Genomic DNA, 20,051 nt, shown 5'->3' with positions numbered 1-20,051 from the left:
AGCCCATCACAGAGTTTCTGTCAGTTCTTTGGGCAAATATTGAGCTGGTGGGATGGGCACCCCGATCCCCAGGCTTGTGCAGGGAACTTGTTCAGGGCAGTGAAAATGTTCATTGTAATGACTAAGCTGTTTTAGATTGAAATATCAGTAAGTGGTTCCTACTACTCGAAGTAGGTGTTCAAAGGAAGCTTCTTGGCTTGGATGGATTTTGGGATGGTAATCAAGATACTGTTGAAGTCTATTAAAAATGCATTATGAAATGTCTGGGAGTTGGCTGATAGCTGTACAGTGATGTAGGGCAAATTCCTGTTGTTAGATTTATGCAAGAATTCCGCTCCTTGGCACTGTGCTGCACTTACAATGGACTGAATGTGGGAGTTGGTGCAGGGCAGCTGATGCCAATTCTGAGCCTGTTGCTGCAGCGTTGAGTCCGCGTCAACAAGAAGGGAGGAAATCTCCAAAGAGATCTCAGTTAAACTTTACTACAGACACTAAGAGCCTTAAGGCCTAATGGTGTCTATAGCTATTTTACTGTCCTTCTGTGTCTTCATGGTCACCATCAGATTTTAGGGGTCTTTTCCCAAAAACTCAAGTATGGAAGTGAGTAAGTACATGTGGACAGTGCAGGGAAGGGCTCCCAGGCCACGGTCTTGGTGCAGAATTGTGTTACCAGGGGTCTCTTGGAGCTGTGTGCTCTGTTCAGCACCCTTTGGGGTGGGACTCCTGCCTGCTGGCCCATGTGGTGCCCCACTATAGGGTACCTGCGGACTCTTGCCAGAGGGGGAGGAGCAGCTATCCAAAGAGCAAGGCCCAGCTGCAGCCTGCCTTTGCAGCCTATGCGTGCTCATGCATTGAAGAAATGAGAAAGCAGTACTTTAAACTGCAAAAACTGACATTTCATTTTTTGAAGGTAAGGACTTTGGCACTGTCAGAAGTATCTTTGTGTTGGGCTCCTCTTGTAAGTGAAGTAACTCTTGTGTTTTGTGTAGCATTCCAGTTAAGGGACACTTGGGAGAGCACATTGTTTATAAAGAGTGGCAAAGATGCTAAAATCCTGTATTAACTGCAAAAGAACAATATGGTTAGTAAAGGCTTTGCAGAAAAGCTCTGCTTTCAGGTGGTTGTCAGCATATGAACCTGGCACATGAGAGCGTTGTGGAGTTGGTGGATAGTGGTAGAAAAAGAGGTGGTGTCAGTGCCTTTCTGGCAGCATCTGCTCCTCGTCTGTCTTCTGGTGCATCTTCAGCTTTCTTCTGCCTTAAAGAACCATCAGAACTTTTAAAATAATCTTGCTGGTGCATGCTGCTCTTCTGTGAGAATAAATGGCTTCTGATAAATGGAATGTGTCTCCTTTTTTTTTTAATGAGCATTAAGGAATGCTAGCAGCTCTGCATTGTGCTTATCAACGCTTATTTCCTTTTCACACATGCAGAAGTAGTGCTATATGCGGGGAGGCTGTGCTCAAGCAGCCCATGCCTTGCCAGTGCCTTTCGTCTGGCTGGCTGAAGCAGTGTTGCCATCCTGAAAGCCCAGGCTTTTTTTTCTGACCTTTCCTTCCTTCTGTGAGTCCTTTTAAATGCATTTCTGTCTTGTTGAACTCCTCCTCCTCTGATAGATAGATAGATAGATAGATAGATAGATAGATAGATAGATAGATAGATAGATAGATCCCACTGCGTAACTGGGACAGGGTGAAGGTTCACTCCTCCTTTCCCTGTCTGTTCAGTGGCTGAGCAGCAGCGTGCTGCTGGCTGGGGTCTGCCTTTGTGAGAATGGAGTGTGAGATTCAGTCCTTTTTGCTTCTTTGCAGTGAGGCGTGCAGAGACCTGCAGGGTTTATGGAAGGCAAACCAATTCTTCCTTCTGCACCCCTTCACAACTTACCTCCCTTTTTAACCGATGAATCCAAAGCTCTTATCGAGAAGGTGGGATCTGCAGCCATCAGATGGGCACCTCTCCCCCTTCTCCATCCTGCTCTGATCCAGATCCCTCCCGGCATCTCTTGCAGAGTGCTGTTCTGAGCTGCCCCTGTGGATGTGCTGCAGGGACAGCTTTGTTCTAGCTGCTGGGTGCTGCTGCTTCTGCACCTGTTGGCCGTGCAACCCTGTGAGAAGTGTGGGAAATGTCAGTAGAGGAATGGTTCCTTTGCATTCAAGAGAGTCCTGGTGATGGGTGTGCTCGTGACAGCTTCTTGTTACCTTTCCTCTGCTTGAAACTACCTCTCAGGTGTCAACTTTAAACTCTGTGAGCTGCTTCACTACCTGCTGTCCAAAAATACGTCTTGTTTGGGGAGGATTTAAGAAAACTCTTCAGTCATTCAGAGGACAGATATGTTTGAACTGAGTTTTGTGCAAATGTCACCGTTCTTGTATGGAGTCTTTGGGTAGGAAAGCTTCGGCTTTCCTCTGGGAAGATCAGGCAGTACAAGAACTGCTCTTTCTTTTGGATTTTGTGAATTTGGGTCTGGTTTTGGTCAGCTGCAACTCATGCAGTTCATTTTTCTTAGCAGTTGTTTACCCTCAGCTTGACACTCACGCTTGTTGGAGTGGTCATCAATGACAATATCTGTATATACTGTAATAATAATGTATCAGTAATATACTGTGGTGCAGCTGCTGGGAGCCTGCTGAGCCTGCCTCCATGTGGAGGGCTGGGATAGAGCTGAGAACTGGATGGTCCTTCACACAGTACCTGTGCTGCCATCCCAAAGCCACCTGCACCTTTAAATTTCTGTGGGCTCTCTTCCAAAGGGCTGACAGCCGTCAGCAGGCCTTAGCTAGTTTGTACAGCACTAAGTGCCCCTTGCTGTTACCGTGGGGGTGAGCAGGCCTCTGCTTCAGCAGAGAGCCACAGTGTGGCCCTGCCCTGCAAAGAGTCAAGATATTTTTTTCCCTCCATGTTTGAGCTTGCAGCTTTTGCTTTTTGCACGTATCAACCTGAAAAGTTCATGGCATATTAATGGAAATAGCTTTTAAATACATTAATGATAATACTAGAAGTCTCGTGTTTAAATTTCTTTGTTCTTTGTGAGCTTTAATAGCATCTGCTATTTTGAGTCATACTTAGCAAGAATGGAACTCTTGCAAGCTTCTCTATCCCTGCTAGGTGACGACGTGTCGGTGAGGTGTTGGCAGCTCCCTGTGGTGTTTCTGCACTCAGCTGGAGCACCCCTTGTGCCTGAGATGCTGCGGCTGATTGAGCGATCGATCGGTGCTGTGTGCCGTTAGGGCTGCTGGCTCACATGTGGGCGTTAGAACATTGCTCCTGTGAGAAAGGGGAGGCCAGGTCCATGCATAGGCTGCAGGAGCTGCTGTGCTCACTGAAGTGAGGCGAGTTTCTGTTCTCAGTAAATTTGCATTTAGCTTTTCATATTCGTTTTCTGGGGGAGACTTAAGGAAAGCTTGCAATGGTGCTGTGTTACGTGGCAAGAGTTTTCTTACGGGCTGTATCACTTACCTGTTCATGGCTAAGGAAGGCCATTGAATGAACGCTAAAAAGATAGGAAAGTGTGAGGGGAGAGCATAGTGCCAGTGGTTCTGAAAGGTGCTCAGTCTGCCTTCCCACAAAAGGGCTTGTCTGACACGGCCTTGGCTGCTGTGCATTTGCAGAGCTGGATGGCAGCTGTCAGTCTGCCTGCTGTCTGTTGCAGCAGGGCCCGGGCATTCCTGTGCAAGCACGCTTAAGCTGGAAGAATGCTCAGTCCCCTCCCTGGCTTGGAGGGCTCTTGGCAGACTTGCAGCATCGTGTTTGAGGTGGGGATTAGACCAGGAAGGATTTTGGGAAGATGTTGGACACAGCTTATTATGTCGGACCCGCTTACATCAGCGAGCTGTCAGACTGCATTCTTCTGAACGCTGCTCTCTTGAGGCGTGTTTGGTTGTGTTTGAAGGCAGTGGGTTGGTATGTGTATGAATGGCACTGAGCGTGTGCCTGCCTTCCGTGCTTGGTGCTTCTCGTGCCTGCAAATGCTCAAGTAGCCATCGGTGCAGTTGTGCGAATGTACCTTGTGTTCAAAATGCTGATTCATAGGCAGCTGTAACTTTGCTTTGCTACCATAAGTGGCTTGATATTGCTGTGTGCAGTTTCCTAAAGATCCCCACCCCCCAGTTAGGAGAAGCAAAATAGGAAATAACATTGCTGTGTATGTGTAACAAAGGGCTGGAGTGAGCTACCACAGGTTTGTTGTAATTGTCTTTACTTCGTATTTTTATGAAGAAATAGGGAGTTGCTATAGCTGGAATGGGATTTCAGTGGTGCAGAAATTAAAAGCATGAGGAGTCTCCAAAAATAAGAGAGTTATTTTTCCAAGTGAGGGCTAGGAAATCAGATCAAGACAGGCCACAAAGTGTAACATTGACCTTAATACAAACAAGTAACTACATGATGGGAATTGAACGAAGCCCCAGTTCCTGTTCTGCTGCTCCGCTGGTGGTGAGAGGCCTGGCTGGGAGCGGTGGCACCTGCATACTGCTTCCTCTGGAAATGAAACAGTGGGCTTCTATCAGCAACAAAAGCCTGCTTTGGTGTTGCCTGCAGCCTGAAGATATAGTGCTCTGTACGGCTGTGTTTATGTAGGAGGAATCTCTGCTACATCTACTTCCCAATAAAGGTGATCTCCAAGCTGTTAAGGCAGGTGGTAATTCAGATTCTAAACAGTAGGCTTATGTGTAATGTAAGCAAACGCTGACCTGTTAATATTGTTTCTGTTACAACTGCCTTAAGGCTGTGTTTAGCTTTCAAATCTCATGTCAGATTGTTGCTGCACGCAGTGTTCTTATGCTTAAAGATCTGCAGACTTGTGTCTCTTCTTTGTCCTTCGTTTTTGTATTCAGGGTATGCGGTGGTTTGTGTGAGTGTGGGGGGTCTGGAGGAGCACCTGGCCATCATGTCAGTCACTTCACCACTGGTGACCCCTCTGCCTTTTGCTTTCATGCAGCAGGGGACTCTAGCGTTGGGGTACAGCTAAAACCACACACAGTGCTAGTTCCCCATAATATTTCTGTGCAATTCCAAGTCTGCGTGAAGACTTTTGGCCTTTGGGCCTCCAGGTGTAGATGAGTGCTGTATGGATGTTACTTACAAAGTGGCCGTGTGCTGTATGCAGCAAAAGCTGCTGCTCTGATCTGATGTGTGTGGTTGTGTAGTTGTTGGCTGCTTTACTGCAGATCCTTTCTCATTTGCTACTTAGAAGTTAAGCTGTTTGAAACTGAAAATACAATAAAGAAATAAAATGACTGTGCAAGTGTAGCTGAAGTCAGTATCTGGTTTTCCATGTCTGTTTTCATTAAATTTTGCATGGACCTTTTTTCTAGTAAGCCTATTGTTGCTAATCATCTTAAATGTAGTTGATGCTGTTGACAGAAGAGAATTTTCTCAGGTATGACTTGTATAGAGAAGACAGGAGCCTTCTTCTTAAATGTTGAATTCAGCTTTTCCTTATTAATCGCTGCTAAATCTTTCTTTACTGTATGGCTAGTTCTTTCTATCTTGCAGTAACTTGCATTAGATTCTACTTTGTGGTGTGGCATCACCACAGTATCTGTTTTGCTGACACTTTTGTCTTTTGAAAGTAGTAAATATGGAGTGTGCTTGCAACTAATTTCTTCATGTTTAGTCCTCCAGTAGCATTGGTACGTGAGTATTCACAAACTGCACGTAGACATTTTTATTTTTAGGCAACTCTTGGTACAAAGAAGGGAGATGATGTTGAGGGAATACTAAAATATTTATTCATTTGAAATCAGGACTTTGACTTTTTTTTCTGTGTTCTTGAACAGGCTTCCTGTTTGGCACGTCTTTTGTAAAGACAGTCTTTTATCCACAGTGCAATATGCTTCAAGTGATGCTTGTGTCTTGGCCAACGATGGTGAAAATATCCAGGAAAAGGTATGTTAACTGGCTACTTAGTCTGACTTGGTATTTCAAGAAGCAAAATGATGCATATGCTTCGATTCATAGCCACCTTGGCTGAAATGTTCAGTAGTACTCACTAAATCACAGAATCACCAAGGTTGGGAAAGACCTTCAAGATCATCCAGTCCAACCATCCACCTATAACCAATAGTACAAATGTACATACAGCACAGATAGTACAAATGTGCACACCTCCTCTGAGAGGGGATGATATCTGCCCAAGTTTTTCTTTTCCTTGTCTCTGTTGGTAGTGCAGCTTGAGCATTTGTGTGTTGGAAGGAAACAAACAGTGAAGGTAGTAGTGGTGACCCAGCGTTCTTTTATCTGCATCACGGCTGTGAGAAGGGCCTTAGGGACAGTGTGTGGCTCTGTAGAGACCATGACAAGAGGAGGTGACTTAAGTCTAGACCAAGCATACTCATTGCATCTGTTTTGTGTTAGAAACCCTGTGTACAAATGACTGCTATCCTAAATAGATTTAACACAAGTCTGTCTTTTTCTTTTCCCCCCTGCTCATTTAATGAAAATTAACAGAGCTAAAGTACATTTTTGAAAATGCTAATAAGTAAGATTCTGTGCCGTTCTTACTTGCATTACTTGGCACTACTGAGAGCAATGGGTTCTACCATGAAACTTGTCGTGAGTTTCTACATAATTCAGTTTCATAGTGAGCTTGCAGGCCACTGAGTCCTACCAAAGTCATGGTAATTCAGTTGCTTTATTTATGTGGATAAATAACGAATCCTGTGATAAGCACAGATAATGTTGATGTTAATGAGCATCCTGTTTTCTCTCTCAGTTGGTAGTAGTGCCAGTTATGGTCTTCATTCCAAGAAAATTATGTGTCACCTTAGAAATAAAAAAAAAAAACAAAAACGAAAGAAACAAAAAAGAAGAAAAGCACACCAAAATGTCTCGAGCGTTCTGCTTGGCTCAAGGAGAGAGCTGTCTGGTTAGGAAAAGTTGTATTTAATGCTGTCTGTTTCTTAAACATTTCAACATCTAGGGCAGCAGTATTTTGTGTTGTCAACTCATGCATCCAAACAGCATTCAGTCCTATTCTTATAGCTGCCTGAATTTGGCAGGCAAGCTGTGGTTTTAAAGCCATAAGAACATGTAATGTGTGGGTTGTTTGTTTGAAGAAAAAAAGATGTCCTACTCAAGTTCAATGGCTGATGTAATAAACCTGGAAAGATGAAGCGAGCTTTGAGACTGGGAAACTGCTCATGTGTATTTTCCTCTTTTTTTTTTTTTTTTCCAGCATTCTTCCCTTCATTCCATTAACATCACTGCATTATTAAGCAGATTTCTCTGCTTAAAAGCAGAGGAAAACTCATACGTCATACTGTGCTTATTTTTACTCATTAAGCAAATGTCTCTTGGGTGTATGAGAAGTCTTAGCGTGTGCCTATTGCTTCTAACTGGGCTGCTGGGGACGTCTGGCAAAAATGAGAGCGGCCTTGCAGTTCTTGTTCAGTTTTCCTTAGATCAGTTGTCTTCTTGAGGCACTGATGCTGTTGAATCTTGTGCCCGTTTCTGAGTCTGAACACTGAACACTTTCAGTACTTGACAAGGATTTTTGATTGCCTTAATAAAACTAGGGGCATGCACATTCTATCAGATGTATTCATATATTTTAAGGTATTGCTGCAGAAAGGATGTTCTCAGAAATGACTTGTACATGTTGTGGTCATCCTCCTTAAAAATACTGTTTCAGAGAAAATTCTTTAGTTCTATAATATGAGGTCTCTGAAACTTTTTTTCCCCCCTCAACTTCACATTTCTTTTTGCTCACTGAATTCCTTATACTTCTTTTTACAGCTGAAGATTTATAGTCCAAAGTTGTTTTGAAAGGTTACAACAGTCTTAATCTAGCTTTGCTGATAGGAATACTTTAAGGCAAATGTGCCAGGTGTTACTTTGCTGTACTTTTTAATGGTTATCTGTTGCAAGTCCTTGTAGGATTGCGTTCCCCTGTTTTGGGCAGCACTAGGAGGGGGAGAATTTGTCAACACTGTAAACTGTAGCAGAACAACTGATCTGCCTTAGCACACAAACTGGATGGTCTTCAATTCACCTCTGTCAGTTTAACTGAATTGTTTTACTGTGCTGTAGCTCTTGTACTGATGAGCATTTAAACATATGTGGGCAGTGGCTCTGCAGATTCACCTAGTTTAAGTTCTTGATTATGTCTTTGGTAGTTAGATAATATTATTCAGTTGCTACCAAGGCTAGCTTTTCTTACTATAATAAAAGGCTTTTGTTACTGCATATTTACTGTTGTTTCCCCTGTTAATATACTAGGGGAAGGAGGCTGGTCCTGGGCTGGAGCCGGAGCATGCAGGTTCAAGTACACAGACCTACTCCACGGAAGAGCTACTTGGTGACTTTATAAAATCTGAACAGGCAAGTCAATTATTTCATTCACTATTTCCATACAGTCTTCAAATGCTTCTTGCATTTCTTTCCTTTGGCTGGTCTAAGGTCCTTGGAAAACATCTTTCCTTTCACTTGTGAGGTTACAGCCAGCTTATGTTTCTGTTGCAGGTTAAAACCTGTGAACCAACAAATGTTGCATTTCCCATGTTCATAAATAACTGTAATTTAACATTGTGTGTCCTGACTAAATCTTTCCAAGGTAAATTAAAATGTGGTGTAATAGGTATGAATGTCTCAAAATACATATTTTAAAAACAAACAAAAAAAACAACCCTTCTCAGAGAAGTCTTTTATGTAGGTCAGACTTGGTGATTGTAGCAGTTGTGCTTAGCTTTGATCTTCCGTGGCTTCTATCAGTTTTATTTCCTTTGTTTAAAACAGAAACTTTCCAAGGGGTTCCTTCAACTGTATGCACAGTTGATCATAGTAAGTCAGTGCAGTTCATATTACAAAGCCTGCTGGTACCACCTTTTATTGGCTGTATCTTTCTGTCCTGTAGGTTACAAGATAACATAAGTAGAACATACTTCTGAATGTACATTGCATGCTTTAAATGTGTAATGGAGTTGTTTAAACCTTCTCTAGAAGGCTCTTCGTGTGTAGTTGGCTGACTCAGAGCTCCCCTGGTATTGACAGGAGGCTCTTATTTGAAGAGGCTGTATACTCTTCTAGATCCAGAAGTGCATACTTCGTTAGTCTAACTAGTGCAAGTGCTTATAAAAACTGAAGAACAGTGTACAACTTGAGTACAACTCAAGATTACTAGGCTCTCAGAAGTAACGAACGATTCCCTTTGCATCTGTTACAACACAGAATAGACTTCTAAATGCATTCCTGACCTCCCTTATTTAAATGGAAAGCCTTCCCACAATTCAGCTGAGGATGAAAGCAGTTTACATAGATTATACCGTGTTGGAGCATGCAAATAGAACTGTTTGCTCCAGTTGCTGAAATTTCAGGCTTTTTTCTTGTTGCACATGCTTTTCCAATTAATATTTTTATGCTTTTGTTCTTGTGGACTATGAGAGAATGCTTTAACTGCCCTGATGTAGCACAGAACGCCAGCTAGGTTTGTGAAAAAAGAACTTGTTTCTGAACTGTCTTGCTGCCTGGTTTTCAGGTTCATTGTTGACAGAAATGTTAACTACTGAATTAATTTTCCTACTATATGTTCTTGTATGAATACATTCTCTATGCAAGTTTAGAAAAACTTAGTTCATCTGCACTGCTTTCACAGGCTGCTGAAGTGAGTGAAACGAGCCAGCCTGAAGCTCAGACTCCACCTTCAGTAGATGTAAATGAAGCTTCATCTAGCACAGTTGCAAGCACTGAAAATAATTCCAGTTCACCTACCTCAGAGATACCTACAGTCTCGCAGCCTGAGTAAGCTTTTCTGTTTTATTGGTTTAATCTTGGACAGAGTGCTACTTGATCTGAGGTTGCTTAAAGGGATTGCTGTTTAGATTTACTAGGAATGAGGAACTGTTCTTCTCTAGACTGTTGCATGCTGGTTTTTTTGCAGTGCCTTTGTTTATGATGTCATGCTAATAGAATATGCCGTCACTTATTTGGTCTCTGGAACACAGTGTGCCTATTTGCTTAAGAGTAACATAGTTGCCATTATCAGTTCTAAGCTGCTGCTTTCAGAGAGGAAAGCATCTCCAGCTACAGAGTCTGTACTACAGGCCTTCATCATCGGGATTCTCAAGTGTCCCAGCTGCTTGAGTGGTGGCCTCTGCGTTCAGTTAAGGAGTAGCTTTGGAGGATTTTGCTCTGTAAGACTTGCAATAGAACAGTCTTAAATAAGTTCAGGTATTAAAAGACCTACAATAAGATAACAAAGTTTAAAGACAGCCAAGGTTGTTTGTACTGGTACTTAGTAGTGCAGTGCAGAGCTGCCTTTGCTGCAGACAGGCAGCTCCTTTAGGGCTCCTTCAGGACTTCATTTCCCTACTTTTGCTTCTGTCCTTGCACGCTGTGCAGTGTAATGTGAATGGTAGTTTAGAAACCACATGTGCTTACTTCCAGGTGCTTTCACAAAATTCTCCTGGTCTTTTTAAACGTGTGCTAAAGGGAATGTGTTCCTCTGTTTAAAGATGTAGTATTTTAACAGATAAAAATTATCCCACTGAAAATGAAGTAGATTTTTCTTGTTCTCTTTTTTGTGTTAAGGTTTTGTTGTTTTTCTAAATTCAGTCTTTTTACCATAGGAGGGCCTGACAATCTTGTCTGCTGGCTGTTCTTAGTTGCTGGTGCTAATGCTGACTTGTGGTCCTTTGTAGAAGTTCTTTGCAAGTCTTGGAAAATCAAGCTCCCAAAACTTACAGTTTCCATAAACCAAAGCTGGAATGTAATTCCTGTGTTTCTTTTTATAGCTTTTGTTGTCTTCTATACTGACTTCTGGTGTAACTAGATGCAGGCCATGTGCTTGTCAGGTCTTAGAAAGAGATTCAGGATCTGTGTTTAAAAAAAACACAAACATTAGCTTGGTGTCTCATAATTGTTGAAAGTAGACTTGTGGAGTACTGGGGTGGTAAACTATGAAGACTCAAATTAGCAAGCAAATGGGTATTGAAACTTGTTTTGAAGCTTCTGATTTGTGAGTTCATGCTGTGGGAAGTAGCGCTCTGGTTCTAGGACCAGTAACAGGAAGAGGGGGCAAGATGAGTTTAGGGTACAGATATATTTATAGGTGGGTTGGTTTTTTTTGTTGCTTTCAGATTTCAATTTGGCTTTAAATAGTGATAGGGAGTCTCTTTCCATGCAGCCTAACTTCAGTATCAAAAGAGGATGTAATCTGACCTCTTTGTTACACAGGATTTTTAAAAAGGTTCAGTTTCATCTGTTGCCATTAGACATCAGTTGTCTTGTTTTAGATGCTGGTTACTATCAAGTGTTACAAAACATGGCTTCCTTAGGTGTTAACTTGTCTGATACTGCAGCAGACTGCTGACTTTTAGCTGCAGAATAATTCAGCTGATTTTACTCCAAACTACTTCATGATAAATCCTTTTTTAGGACAGCATGGCGACTGTAGCTTATCTATGCATACCTAATTTGGGGGAAGCTTATTGAAAAATAATCTGAGCTCCTCTTGTGACTGTAAGGGACAGCAGCTGCAGTGCATAGTGAGCTTGGTAATGCACTTCAGAAGTGATAGTGGGGATGCTAACAACTGAAAGCGCCTGAAGCCAAGGGGATGCTGCAGCTGTTAGCTCATGTTATTTGCCTTCCACCAAAATTACTTAAGGCTGGTCAAGTACACCCTAATGTGTACACACACACACACACACACACACACACACACACACACACACACACACACGAAAGTTAATCCTTGTTTTGTATTTTATTCAGTTGGTATTGTTGTTCATCCACACAGATCAATAATATGTGGAGCCTTTTACTGTTGAGAACAGTGGTTAGTTACTAGTGTTAGATGTGGAGCTCATCTGTGTATCTTGGATGTCTGCAAAACCAAAAAGATTGCCTTTCAAATTGCTGACGTAGTGTTTGTGTTTTTGCAATTCTGTGTTTTGGTTGAAATGTAGGAGGCAGAATAAAGGCTTTTGGTTAGATCTGGTTTACAACCTCCTAGATCAGCATCAAACTCATTCCTGCGCTGGAGAAAGAAGTAAAGTCACAGAAGTTATCAACTGAAAGTTACCATTTGTCCATCTTCCTCTTGGCCCCTCACCCCATCCTTCCTAAGAAGCGTGTAGGAAGGCTTTCTTTGCATTTTTGCCTTAACACCTGTCTGATACAGTGTGTTTATTCTTAGTGGGAAATGAGAATTGGAGTAACGGGCAGATTAGTGAGTTCAGACTGTTCATACAGTTAACAGGATTACCTCATTTTTATTGCACTGGTGAGAAAGAAGAAAGCTAATAGGAAAAAAAACAACCTTGCTGGTTGTGCTGTATGCTGTTGTGCCACACCATTCTTTGCATAGATTTAGCCAAGCTCATAGCTGGCTACTGATGTAGTAATGTTATTAGTGGTGGGACTCAGTTTCATATTAAGATTCTCTTTCTTGAAAGAAGAAGGTTGCTAGCAGCCAGGGAGGCATGAAGCTCTTAGTTGGTAGCAATGATGGGGAAGTTATCCATTGCAGTGTTCATAATATGTTGAATGAGAAATCTGGAGAAGGAGAAGTTAGCTTCTAGTTCTTCTGCTGGGACCGATGGGCGAAGGAATTCCGTTCTCACACAGCTGAGAATGCTGTCCCACAAATATGCTCCATTCCCCTTCTGTTTTCTTAATTATTTCTCAAGCTGTTGGTTTTCTTTTTTTTCTTTTTTTTTTTTTCTTTTTTTCTTTTAACTTTGGAATATCTTTAGTTTATGTAGTTCATTAGCAGTATTACTTGTATTATCCAGAAGGGTAAAAAGCATGTTATTTTTTTCCCTTCAGTGCAATAGAAAATACCCGTGCTGATATCCCTGTAGTCAGCTCTATTGAAGCTGAGCAGTCAGAACCTGACTGTGATATTGGTGGGACACTTGAGGCTGACCCTCAGAGTGAGCCTTCCTCTTTTGTCAGTCCACAAGAGAGGTGAGTATTGAAGTAGGTTGTGAGTCTGAATAATTTAATGGTAACTATTTCTTCTGTCCTGGCCTTGCAACGAAGATTTGCATGTGCTTGCTTATCTCCATTTGCGTGTGTGTGTGTTTAATATTGGATGTGAGTGAAAGGGTGATCGTTTTGTGTGTTCTAATGCTCTCAAAATTTCAGCCTTGCAGGCCAACATATAGAGAACGTATCATCTTCACATGGCAAGGGAAAGAAGACAAAATCTGAGTTTGAGTCAAAAGTTGAAGCAGCTGAGAAGGGGGCAGATCAAAAATCTGCTCTGAATGCCTCTGAGAACTTAAAAAGGGAGGTAAGCAGTACTGATATCATCCACTCAGCACACACACAGGAGCATAATAACCTCTGTTTGGTTATCAGTGTTAAAGTGAGCTCTTCTGATTTCCACTGTATAAATTCACAGCTCTTATGTTGTGAGCACTGTCTGCACATCTAGTAGAAGAGCAGAGCAGCGAGGTTGGCGGTTTGTCACAGCTGAGTCTTTTCATATACAAGATTGAGGAATTGAAATCAAATAAAGCTGTCCAGAGCAGAATCCAGAAGAACTGTCCTTCCTGTAATGGATAGCTAAGTTGGGACTTCCTGCAGGATGCTGACTTTCTGTACATATGTTAAAGGAGAACAAAGAATAGGAGGAGGAATTGTGCTTCCGACCATGTAAGCCTGTAGAAGTCAGTGTTGGCTTTTGATTGAGGACTGAGTCAGGAAGTTCCTGAGTAGCAAGCAGATGGCAGGGGACAAAGATGGCACTTAGAGGACAAATAAAACATTTGATGTGCTTTTATTATTTCCTGAGTATCTTATTTGGCACCTGATAGAATTGGGATACTTGGCTAAACAGGACTTTGTGTGACCTGTGTGACTGCTTTTTTGTTCTTACTGCAAGGCACTTCCTAAAGCTTACTGGTTTCATATAGGTAAAGAATGTCCATTGCCACAATAATGCTGTATTTTCCTATTTTAGGATCACATTTAGATTGTCACTGCTGTCTTGAATATTCTTTTTTAATGTGTAGTCTTTCTGAGAATTTTTTCCCAAAGGTATTGAGCAGGGCACAGTGTGCCTTTACTATTAATGATGTGCAGACAGCAAGAGTCTTCTAGAAAGCTTACTGACAGAAAATTAGTGTAAACTTCTAAAATAAGTTCATTAGCCTTATGTTTTAAGGCTGTGATGTAAATAATTGTCACTTTGGCTTGATGGCATAGCTATGCACAAGCATTATTTATTCAGTTGGTTGGGTTTTTTGACTGACTGCTAATTTCCATATAGTGCAAGGAAGACCATGTATTTCTGAAATGAAGAAGACAGGGTTTTGGTTCTCTCACTTTAAATTACGTGTACACATACCTGGATGTGCCAGCTCTAAAGTTCTGTTGCACTGTGAGTCATGTGAAGAACTCTGTCCTGTTACTCTTTATCTAAGTAGGCGTTTCTTTTTTCTTTTTTGAGGGCTTTCAGCTGTAGAACTTCGTGATGCAGTTCTTGCCTTAAGTGCAGAGAAAATGTCAACCTTCTGAAAACTATTCTTCTGTAGCCAATATTTCACAGAGCTCAGTGCTTGAAATGTCTAGCAAAAAGCCTCAGCTCCTATGATGATGTGCTAGGAGCGTTCTGCATGAAGGAGAGGTTGAGGCTTCAAATGATAGGTGTAGCCTATGATTCACTTAGAAGGGTCACTTACACAAAAAACACGTTGTTTTGAACTCAATATTAAATAACAGTTGTCAACTAACACCTAATTCTTCTGTTAATTTTTTGTGGTATTCAGAAACTCCAGAGAACCTCTGGAATTCTGTCATGATCAGCATTTCTGTTTGAAGTTTTCTATTACAGGGGAACATTTTTTCTTTAGGGAGAAAAGCAAGAATCTTGAAGACATAGCAGATGTTTTATTAAGCAGAATGCTTACGTTGTACTTGAAACATATTAGTTCAGCCACAAAAATCATCACTGTCTCAATCCAAGTCTATAATTCTGGGAGGAAACCATTGCATGTTTATTTGGCTCGTGAGCATACCTTGGCACTGAGTTTTCAACATGAGTTCAGATGATGGATTTGCTTTTGACTTGATGTATATCATAAAGTTTGCTTTTGTTTCAGTGTTTGTATTGGAAAAGTATTTACAATCTGTGACATGTTCTTTGATTTTTTTTCCCCCCCCTTTCAGAAAGACTATAAGAAAACAGGAGAAATTGACCCTACATCTGTCATAACTCCAAAGGACCCTGGAGACATTCCGACATTTGATGAGTGGAAGAAGAAAGTCATGGAGGTAGAGAAAGAAAAGAGTAAGTTCAGGGTTTGTTTTCTTTAAATACAGACCACTTTAATATTAAATTTGAGTAGTGAAGCTGTCTGAATTCAGAATGCACCCAAGAAGTTTTCTTTCCTACTAAAATGATGAGTGGTAGCATTCATTACGTAAAAGCCTTAAGCAGCAGTTTCCTGAAAGGGAAAGCAGTTATTGTGTGAGCATGATAGTACTGACATCTTCTTGTTCCTAGGTCAGTCAATGCACCCTTCTGCTGCTGGTGGACAGCATTCCACAAAAAAGGTCCAGAAAAATAGAAATAACTATGCCTCTGTGGAGTGTGGTGCCAAAATTCTGGCAGCCAACCCAGAGGCAAAGGTAAGCATTCACCAGTTGTTATTGTGCATCTCTTCAGTTTGCTTACTCTCATGCAAGTAGTAGTGCAAAATACAGTTATATAAAAGTGAGCACTGGTTTCTGAAGTAATCTTTTATTTTTTGAGTTTATGGTCTATTCTTATAAACCCAAAGATCACCATAAAATACGGTCTGTATGTCTTAAACAACAGGGATTACTGTAGAGAAGAGTTTCTTTGGAAATATTTGGAAGAGGGAGCAGAGTCTGCTCAGTATAGAAGCTGAATGAGACTGTTAGCTCACCATAGTAAAGAAGCTGTGATTGCACAAAACCAGCGTGGTGTTCTGTCTCCTGTATATTAGCATGCTTTGAATGTTATGAAGCCCAGTATTAATCTATAGAAGTAATATTAAATTCATTGCTGGGAAGAGGAGGAAAAATCCTTGGCGTTGTCATTGTCTACTTGAAATACTTATTGTCCTCTTCTTTATACAGAGCACTTCAGCTATTTTGATGGAAAACATGGACCTTTACATGTTAAATCCATGCAGCACAAAAATCTGGTAGGTTGCTGAAGTTTGCTTGTATGCAAAGAATAATTCTAGTTTCTTGTGTTGGGAGTGTGTGCACTGTGGAACTGGCTGGATCTTGGTGTGTTTCTGCCTTTGAAGAACATGTAAGGAGGTTTAATTGATTTAGCAGAGGACACTTAATTGTGTCCCCCACAGAATTGTCTCTGCTATTGAGTAGTATGATTAAGGAGATAACTTTATTCACTTCAGCATGTGTAGTTTTGACATAATTAACATCTTTCAAAAGAAGAGCTGTATTCAAGTAAAGCTCTTGGTTTTTTTCCCCAGCTTTCCAATATTTGTAGGACTTTGTTAAAAATTTACCATATATAAACAACTAGTCTGTCAGGTGTGACTTACTTAATGGTTTCTATCCATAGTTTTCAGTTCTGTGATTTATTGGCTTTGAACACAAAGTGGATGAAGCTCTTCTAGCTGCAGGTGCTATCTGGAGTTACTAAGTTAAACACACATGTAAATTTCACTGGAGTGTCACTAGTGATTGTTGAAGGGAGCAAGAATTGACACCTCCTTATTCTGCAGCGTTTCTCTAGTGTTGCTTTATAGCCAAGGAAGGATCCAGCAACAAAATAAAGGGCTGAGGAGTGCAATTGGACAGGTGAAGTGCTTTTATTAATGTTTCCTTTTTGTCTTCAAGGTTTGTTATTGAGCTTTGTGAGCCAGTCCAAGTGAAGCAGCTTGACATTGCAAATCATGAGTTATTCTCTTCCACTCCTAAGGACTTTCTGGTGTCCATTAGCGACAGGTATGTTAACAGAACTAGCTCTGCTTAATGAAGAATTAAATAATTGCTAAACAGATGGCTTCAATGTATGGCTTCAACAGCATGTCTTCAATTTTGCAAATAGAAATGCGTTGTGAAATGACTTGATTTTTATTTTGTATATGATCATTTAATAGCTTCCACCACCTTCCACCCCCCCAGGCTCTCTGTGTTTTGTTCTTTTTCCTTTTCTGTCTTGTTTCAGTCTCCCTCAAAATTTTACTGGCTGAATTTCAATAGGGTTTCCTCCTTTAAGGGTTTAAACACAGAATGAAGTATGTGAAGAGGTACTTCTGACTTTTCTGTGGTGACCAGAACCTTATCTTGCAATGCTTCTCTGCATTAAAAAGCACAACACAGCTCCCATGAAAATTCAGAAGTACTTTATTTCTTGTGCAAAAAAAAAAAAAAAAAAAGTTTTGGAAAGCTTAAGGCTGTAAACAGTGTGTCCTGGAGTTTTGCATGTCTTTATCTGACTGTATTGGTTTTTTCCAGGTATCCAACAAACAAGTGGATTAAACTGGGTACTTTCCATGCTAGAGATGAGAGGAATGTCCAGAGCTTTCCTCTGGATGAGCAGATGTATGCCAAATATGTTAAGGTAACTGAATGCTGCCAAAGCATTTATGCTTCTCAGAAAATCACGTGTTGACCTTACCTTTTGTACCAGCATCCAGAGACGTGTGTTATCAAAGCACATTTCACCATTATCTGCACTAGTTTTGTTAATGTCCCTAAGGGCCACATGTTAAACCCTTATGGCACAGTCACAAGTGTGTTGTCTTCCTCAACTAGTAACTGAGTGTGTGTTGGAAAGTACCTGTTACCTTGTGTCTGAGAGCTTGTAATTGCTATATGAAGTAAGAAAAATCCAGGCAATGTTCTGTTTCACTTGACCTAACAGCATATTCTGAATATACAATTAAAATTATCAATCCATTTTGTCTTTTTGCTGTACCTGCATGTGTGCATATGTGTGTATGCTCCCTGAAGCACAGATTAGAACGTGTGTATTTCCTGGTACTTTTGTGCTGTGTATGCTATGCAGTTTTAAGGAATCTGAAAGAATAAACATTTAAATTCTGCTTCTCATCAGTAGGCACGCAGAGCAGCTTTGCAGTCAGGCAGTTGTAACTACTGCTCATGTGAATTGTTTAGGCTTGCTGCTACTCAAGCTAAATAAATCATAAATCCAGATTTTCTTGACACTACTGTAACAGAAGTGTGTTTGTTGTTATCTGACCTTGTATGTGAACTCAGAGGTAAAATTTCATTCCAAATACTGCTTCACTTAGAACATCTTCACTGTGTAAAGCCCATAATGATACAGTTTCATGATGCATTCAGGTACTTGCTAAAGTAAGCATTGGTACAGCATACAGCTGAGTCTCAAAGGTGAGATTGTAGTCTGGTAAAGTAATAGAATCTGTTCCCTTCCTGTGTTACTGGGGCAGTTAGCAGAACTGAAGCAGAAAGCAGCTGCTGCCCCATGGTAGCTGCTGAAGTTGGGTTTGTCCTGTTGGTAAATGCAATATGGAAATCTTTCCGTGATCTCTGCCCGATCAAATAGCTTGCAGCAAGCTGTTTTATTCAGAGGATTCAGCCAGAATAAAGTGCCATGAGTAATGTGGTACTTGGGTAGGGTTAAAAGCTTTAGTGAAAATACTGGGATGTGACGAGGCTGTAATTCAAATAGAATACAGGCTGAGGGCCCTTTCTTTTCTTTTTCTTTCTTTCTGAGGGCCTAAAATCCACCCTGTAATGTAATGTAAAATGGTGCTTGGAGGAAATAAAAATTGAATTGTGCCTCTGACTTAAGATTTGTGCTCTCTTCAAGAGGTAGCTGAGAATTATAGTTATCTGTTGGACTCCTATATGTAGAAAATCTGCATGAGTCAGACAAAGGTTTCATGTATTTTTAATTCTGCTTTCTGGCTGAATTAATGCCTTAAGGTAGCTAGGACCTTCCTTGTCCCTGAAGTTCCAGAGTTAGCAGTAGATGCTGCAGCACTTAATCCTCTGGAGGGCACAGTGTTTTGCCTTGATTCACATAGCATGGCAACGCTTAGAAAGGATTGTTATTGTGATGTTTGTATTTCATAGCATGAAATAGAAATGAGTTTTAAGTGTGCTTGATCTACAGCAGAAGAAGTGTCCAGAAATTATCAGAATGTTTGATTTTGATTTTATTTTTTGAATTGGTTTAATGCAAGTATGAATTTTTTTTGTAAGAGTGCTTTCATGGAACTGTTATCTTGATCTCACATGTAAATTAGTACAGTTCTTATTGGGAGCATCTACGTAGTGTCTTAATAAATGCATTGTACATTTCTAAATTGAATTGAGACTAAATACCAGTGTGTAGCCACATTCTCCCTAGGGATAAATTGGATGAAGCTTTGAAATAAGGTGCTCTGTGCATCATCTTCCACTACCTTCCATAAATTGCTGAATTTGAAGCAGTAGCAGAGTGTAGAATGCATGCTATGATGGATTTTTTTATGAGTCACTTTCTGTAATCTGTGCTCTGTAAGAGAAAAAGCTACATAGTGAACTTAACTCACTTCACTGCTCTGTCTGGCATCAGAAAAATGGAATAACTTGACAGATTTCATTAATAAATCGTTTGTGTTGCATGTTACCTCCTATCTGCAAGGTGTGAAGACTAAATCTTGCTACTTAGGGCAGATAAAGTAGTATTGCAGCTTCATCCTTCATTACTTGTCTTAGGCATTATCGAACTGAATTAAAAACAGTAAAGCTCTGTAGTTGCCTATGGCATGTGTTCAGCCTTTGTACTGACATCCTTTTTTTTTTCTTTTCCTTTCTCTTGCTTCAGATGTTCATCAAGTACATAAAGGTTAGCAACCTCTTCTTTTGGAATGCTGAATGCATAGGGCTTGGGGTGTTCTCTGCTGCGGCTCAGCACCTTAATGCATGGCAAGAATAAAGCTTTTGGCCTTTTCTGTTGTGGGCAACCTACAAATCCCCTGTAAACAAAGCTACCCTAAATGGACTCCGTGGGGTCTTTGGTCTTTTATTTGAAGTTCCTTTCATTCTTTAGGTGGAGCTGATATCACACTTTGGATCAGAACATTTTTGTCCCTTAAGTCTTATAAGGTAATGTCTTCAGTGTTTCGC

The 20,051-nt window shown here is 40.8% G+C and overlaps 1 protein-coding gene across 4 annotated transcripts in view; it reads left to right on the top strand.

Moving 5' to 3' along the window:
• The window catches only part of SUCO (SUN domain containing ossification factor), a 40,852-nt gene that overhangs the window by 4,508 nt on the left and 16,293 nt on the right, over window positions 1–20,051 (top strand). For 2 of the 4 annotated variants that reach the window (XM_048944516.1, XM_048944514.1), the window contains exons 2-13: window positions 5,777–5,885; window positions 8,217–8,318; window positions 9,589–9,734; window positions 12,765–12,905; window positions 13,086–13,233; window positions 15,114–15,234; window positions 15,451–15,575; window positions 16,050–16,117; window positions 16,785–16,892; window positions 17,406–17,511; window positions 19,750–19,770; window positions 19,975–20,030. In XM_048944516.1, coding sequence (XP_048800473.1) covers window positions 5,777–5,885; window positions 8,217–8,318; window positions 9,589–9,734; window positions 12,765–12,905; window positions 13,086–13,233; window positions 15,114–15,234; window positions 15,451–15,575; window positions 16,050–16,117; window positions 16,785–16,892; window positions 17,406–17,511; window positions 19,750–19,770; window positions 19,975–20,030 — 1,251 coding nt within the window. The remainder of the gene's footprint in view (window positions 1–5,776; window positions 5,886–8,216; window positions 8,319–9,588; window positions 9,735–12,764; window positions 12,906–13,085; window positions 13,234–15,113; window positions 15,235–15,450; window positions 15,576–16,049; window positions 16,118–16,784; window positions 16,893–17,405; window positions 17,512–19,749; window positions 19,771–19,974; window positions 20,031–20,051) is intronic. The other 2 variants (XM_048944517.1, XM_048944515.1) reach the window with 2 other exon arrangements.

This window comes from Lagopus muta, chromosome 5 (assembly GCF_023343835.1).
Source record: "Lagopus muta isolate bLagMut1 chromosome 5, bLagMut1 primary, whole genome shotgun sequence".
NCBI classification, from domain to species: Eukaryota; Metazoa; Chordata; class Aves; order Galliformes; family Phasianidae; genus Lagopus; species Lagopus muta.
The sequence above is the reverse complement of the archived record's forward strand: the minus strand, read 5'-3'. Positions and strand labels throughout refer to the sequence as shown.